The sequence below is a fragment of the Psammomys obesus genome, unplaced genomic scaffold (genome assembly GCF_907164565.1).
Source record: "Psammomys obesus unplaced genomic scaffold, mPsaObe1.curated_primary_1811, whole genome shotgun sequence".
Classification (NCBI taxonomy): Eukaryota; Metazoa; Chordata; class Mammalia; order Rodentia; family Muridae; genus Psammomys; species Psammomys obesus.
In genome coordinates this window covers 5667366-5673365 of record NW_026596117.1, presented here as the reverse complement: position 1 = coordinate 5673365, position 6000 = coordinate 5667366, and the positions used below count along the sequence as shown (strand labels likewise).

The 6000-nt window shown below is 39.5% G+C and overlaps 1 protein-coding gene across 1 annotated transcript in view; it reads left to right on the top strand.

Moving 5' to 3' along the window:
* Positions 1 to 6000, top strand: part of Adgrl3 (adhesion G protein-coupled receptor L3) — a 736167-nt gene that overhangs the window by 301898 nt on the left and 428269 nt on the right. Inside the window, exon 5 of the mRNA XM_055629463.1 lies at positions 293 to 496. Coding sequence (XP_055485438.1) covers positions 293 to 496 — 204 coding nt within the window. The remainder of the gene's footprint in view (positions 1 to 292; positions 497 to 6000) is intronic.

The following is a 6000-nucleotide window of genomic DNA, read 5'->3' as shown; positions in this document are numbered from 1 at the left end:
TCTTTCTTTCTTTCTTTCTTTCTTTCTTTCTTTCTTTCTTTCTTTCTTTCTTTCTTTCTTTCTTTCTTTCTTTCTTTCTCTCTTTTTCTTTTCTTTTCTTCCTAATAAGGATAATATTTATAATCTACAGGCCACAAAAATTCATTGCTCAGCCCTAGGTTTTTCTGAGTGGGGATTGGGGTGGCTGGTCCTGAGCCTGAGTCTGTAGTAGAGGCCTCGAGATGGCCTCTACTGGGCTCCTAGGAGGCCTGAGTACGCAGGGGTCTGATGGTACGCCCTGCGGTCCCCGCAGGTGGCAAGCACAATGAGAGACATCCAGCCCTTGCTGCTTCCCTGCGACACGCTGAGCGCAGCCCAGGAGGCGCTCTACCTCCCAGACATCTCCTTCAGCAGCCAGCTGCGGAGCGCGCCACTGCTCACCGAGGACAAGGGCCACGTGGAGCTGCCAGAGGAGTTCGTGGACCAGGTGCCCCTGGAGCGCAGATCGCAGCCCAAGGTGCGGCCGGCGGTGGGGAATGGGCTGGGGTGGCAGGGCAGGGGCTGAGGAGAGGGTCAGGTCCAAGAACGCTCCAGAAGTCTTCTCAAGCTGCATTCTACATTTGCCAGTGGCCTGTGTTTTCACGCAGTGCTGACCTACCCAGCTGCTTCTGCAATGCGTGCCTGTTCAGCTCTAGAGCCACGCTCTCATTTTGCAACATTTTGTTTAAAATGCGTGGGAACCTGGGATAGTGACACACACCAGTTATCCACAACTGTGAGAGGTGGAGACTGTGTCCAAGGCAAGCCATGTAGCGAATTTTCAGGTCAGCCTGGGCTTCCTGAGACACTCTCTGTAAGAAAGAAAGAAAGAAAAAAAAAAAAAAAAAAAAAAAAAAAAAAACAAAGAAAGTAAGACAAACTGAGGCTGAGTCAGAAATATTATTTTGCACTACCGCTGGAAACTTCCAATTACCTTTTTAGTAAAACATTTAACTAACTAAAATTTCTAAGACTATGAGAGATGAGCAGGAATATTTCTAATCATCTAGTTTGGGGAAAAAAAAAAAAACCTCATCAATAGAAACTAACAAGGTTTTGAAAAAAAATATGATTAAAGCATCTTGGTAAGGAATTATGCACCATCATTTAAAGCATAACCCCCCCCCCAGAAAAGCTAATAATAAACTCATGAAAATGTTGGAACGTACTTAACGATCGTGCTTTGCAGCTGGCAACTCTATTGAGTGATGTCCAGCTATTGAAACGACGTTGAGGAACATTATATAATGTTTCCATAAAATTAAATACCCTTTTTCCCAATACTGTATACTGTAAATTTTCTCGACCCCCCCCCCACAAAACTCCATAGGGTAGTCTTATCCCTGTAATTTCCCCCTGGGGAACGTAACATTCATATCGTTGTGTGCGATATGAGAAGAAATAAAGTTGTGAGAAACTCTGGGAAATATTTGGCTGAAAACCATGAGTTTCAAGCTTGCCCTGTCTATGCTGTAATTTTTTTTGAAGGGATAAACTGTAAGAAATGCAAAGGGGGGGAGTGAATATCACAGTATTAGCTGTGCTTACTGTCTTGGGCCCCACTGTGGCAAACTAATGAAAAGCAGAAGGCTTTGTTTCGATTGAGAGAGGTGCATCACACATCCATTTCAGGTTTAAGAGACCGTTGAGAGGGAAACTCGTTTCTTCGTTCCTACTGAGCATACAATGTGCCTCAATAGTCATGAAAATGTAGTGATCATTTTGATTTTTATTTGCACTGTACAATAATACTTCAAACAAATAATATTTAAGCTGCTCTACTTATCCATTATCGTTGGTAATTTCTAGGAAGCATTAAGAATAAATCCAGAAATTATGTTTAATTTTTATTAGTAAAACTTATAAATATTTAAGTCAGCACATGAACACACTTGCTTGAAATTTTATCATCTGATACAAATTCAGAACATTGGAATTTTTTTTCTTAATATAGAACTCTTAGTAAGAGTTATTTATATTTAGACAGTCCCCGATATTTATTGTTTTTATCTGTTCCATAACGCTTTTCTATACCATTAGCTTTTAACTCCTGACTGTTATAGTCATACTGCAAGGTGGTGGTGGGCTTTAAATCACAAATTTCTACAAAGGAGAAAAGGGGATCATATTGTATTTTATTTTAAACAACGATGAAAGTGGAGGTGCTCTGCAGATTTCATGGAAGCTCCTAAATGGAGGATAAAGGCTGTGTATCGCCATGGGAACAGAAGGAACCATATAAATCTATTATGATTGGGATATGCTTAGAAAGTTGCTGTTCTGTGGAAGTAATTTTTCAGTGACAGCAAGACTGAAGGTCATTTGAGTGTGTTCCCCACAGAAAGAGGAGAGAGGAATAAGTAAATATGACAGGACATAATCCTTCCCTGTAGTCAAGAGCGTACTCACAGCCAGCATGCTTAGATTGGTCTTAGAAATGAAATTGAAGTAAGAGATCTTAAATTCTTTAAGTTGAAAAGACATGGCAGAATTCAAATTAAAAAAAAAAAGTCAGGGAATTCAAGTTTCTTTTCTACTTCTTTGTGTTTCTCAAGGAAAAAGCAACAGACTCTTCGAGGATGAAGATGCTATAAAAATGTAACCCTCAGAAAACAGTTTAAATGATGGAGGCCAGTAATATGATCATTCTGGGGCTTAAAAAAATTCATAGTGCCTTAAAACCAACCCCAGTTTTACTCTATAAATGTCCAAACAAATAAGTAAAGACACAACAAACCCAGCAATGCAGACAGAACAAAGTCCTTTGTCATCATTTTGACATTTTGATGTTAGTCCTTGATTTTATTTGAATTTTTTAGAATTAATAGAAATTAACAGCTAATGAGAAACCAGAAGTTTAATGTACAGTAAGAAAGTGTGTGTGTGTGTGTGTGTGTGTGTGTGCGTGCATGCGTGCAGGATAATGCTTTAAGCCAATCTAAACCAAATTCCAAACCAATATAAAAATATTCCCTGGAGGATAGAGGAAGGCTAACATGCTTTAAAATATTTTTATTAATTCCTTGGGAATTTCAGACAATATACTTTGATAATATTACTTCCCTAACTCCTTCCATATCAACTACTACTGTCATAATCCTCCAACTTTATTTCTTCTTATAGAAAAAGTTCATCCAGTCTTACTTATGCTGCCCATAAGCTCCTGGGTTTAGGCCATCCATCCACTTGGCTTGGTGTATGTACCAAGAACCCCCACCAGTTTTGGGAGAAAACTGACTGTCCTCCTCCCCCAAAACCCCATTAGATTGTAGCTCCTACATTGGTAGTGGAGGAATGAACATCTTCCTATTGGACAGTAGACTGTAGACTGGCTTTATCTTAATCAGATCTTCGGCAGGCAGCCACCTGTGAGTTCATGAGTACAGTTGTCCTGTCATGTCCTGAAGTCACTTTACTCTGGTCTTTGCCAACTACTCACTCCTACCATCCTTCTGTCCCTGAGACCCTCAGGAGTGGTACTATAGATGTCCCATCTGTGGCTGATCACTTTACAGACATTTATTATCTGCTGTTTGACTAGCTGTGAGTTTCTATGTTAACTGTCATCCACTGAACAAATAGATGCCTCTGATGAGATCTGGGAGCAGAACTAATACGTGGGCATAGATAAAATTAGAGGGTATTAACACTGTGTCCATTTAACAAAATGATAGTAGTAGGTTCACTTTAAACCACTTTGTTGTTGTGGCTGATATAATAGTAATCTTCTTGCAGATACATAAGAAGGCCACTAAAGATTTCCCGTACCCACCCTTCCCCCTGAAGGCCACACAGATTGTACCAGATTCACACAGCTTTCTTTTGGAAAACATATAAAGCAATCCAGAAATGTTGAAAAAAAAATCTTTTGAATTCTATCCTAAACTCATTTTAAGGCTCACTTTCCCTCCCACAGGAGCCAAAAGTTTGTTTTATTCATTGTGCTCATATATTCTTTCAAACTTCTTGAAGAATCACATAAAACTCTACCATAACTTTATTTATCCCTCATTCGTAGGTATGAATGTTTTAGATGGCAACGTTTGTATTGTAGTTATAAACAAAGGTAAATCTCCACCTAATTATTAGACCACCAGCAACAAAATAAGACAAAAACACTAGAGGCTTCAAGAAGAGATGTAGAGCTATATTAACTCATAGGAAATATGAATTCGTTGTGTGGTGGTTCTGACTCCAGGAAGGAATGTCCAAGAAGAGAACATCTGTAGTAAAGGGGATGACAGTGTAGCTTAGTGCATAGCATCCAGGAAGCCCTAAGAGCCTTTGCACCCTAGGACCCCAAATAGTTACAATGAGGCCCAATCAATAAGATTGAAAGATTCATTGTGTGTGTAAGTCAGAGAAAACACAAGAAAGACCAAGACCACTTCTGGTTTCGACCATTAAACATAAGCAGTTTTCCATCTTATGTGATAAGGGAGACAAGTATAGATGGTAACATTAGCAAGGCATGATGAAGTTGCTGACCAAGCAAAGTCATTCTCATTAAAAAATGTAAGAAAGACAGTATTATTCTTTAATAGCCCTGCTTTGGCCAGGAATGATAAGATATCCTGAAATACAAGAACATCTGCTAGGATTTCACTCAGTCCTTCCTTTACTGCCCTGTAACACCTGGCCAGGATACAAGAGAGCCAAGATTAGATCTGAATTTTGAGCTTTTCTGTATTCACTTTGATATACTCAGTATCTGTTTTTGTTTTGTTTTGGTTTGGTTTGGTTTCGTGAAGAATTCCGAGTCAAAATCTAGAGAGAAACAGGACACCCTTCTGCTCATATTTGCTCTCATTTAGCATGTAGCATACCACTTCAAAAGAATAATAACTACAAGTAATCTCCACATGTCTTTTGAGAATTCCTCAGAAATGAACCTTGATTAATCTCTTGCCTAATTAAAACTGATTATTAAAATAGCTTATCCCTTGACGACACTGTAAAGTGGTGCTTTATCTTAAGGAAATGGTTAATGTTCTTGCTGGTTAAGAAGTTTTGAAAATAAAACCTCTGCTCACAAAGGCCTCTGCTCACAGAGTTTTTGGTCCATAGGTGTGCTTGGAAAGCTCCCATTATTTTGCATGGGAGGTGTTAAAATGACTGAAGTGAACGTGTTATTAGAGACAGAAGTTCATTTGATGGGTTACATGTAACCTCATGATGTGGGAATCCAGCCAGTTCCTGTGTATACCACAAAGTCACTAACTTGATAGGGCAAGTCATAGATACTGAGATAAATGAAGAACATAGTCAGTGAATGCAAAATGCTTTGAAACCTACCAAAACCAGAATGCTAAGGAGAAAAGGCTTAACATCAGACAGCACTATTTTTCTTAACAACTGCAAACTTTAGTCACATGTATGCGTGGCATTGATGGCTCGGGGGTTATTCTTGATGATGAAATGGCATCTATATATAAAATCATAATTATCCAAGAACAAAGAAGAGAGAGTTTCATTAATTTGTTGTTGAGCCATAACCTTTTGCCCCATACCTTTGAATGACATTACCTTTCTTGTTTGAAGGCCCTGCACCGAGTCTTTTAGGTCAGCAGCTAAACTTACAGACAATAGGATTGGCATACTTTCCTCTGTTTTCCATTATTCCTCCTGTTGCTCACTTTTTTGGGAGGATCCCAGAGAGGATCTTGCTAGTACCTCACATTTCACTATGAACTTTGGCTGGTCTCAAACTTGTGCCAGTCTTATATCTTTAGTTTTTGAGTGCTAAGATGGCAGGCATGTGCCACCACTTCCGACTAAAACCTGGGCATGGTGTTGTTTTCTTTTACTTCTGGTTGGAACTGAATCTGACCCATGCTAAGTCAGTACTTCAGCGTGGAGATGTGTCAACAGCCTGGCTGCTATTATTGACAAAATGGTTTATGTGCTCCTGCATTTGAACTGAAGTGCTCTGAAAGTGTGTGTGTGTGTGTGTGTGTGTGTGTGTGTGTGTGTGTGTGTGTG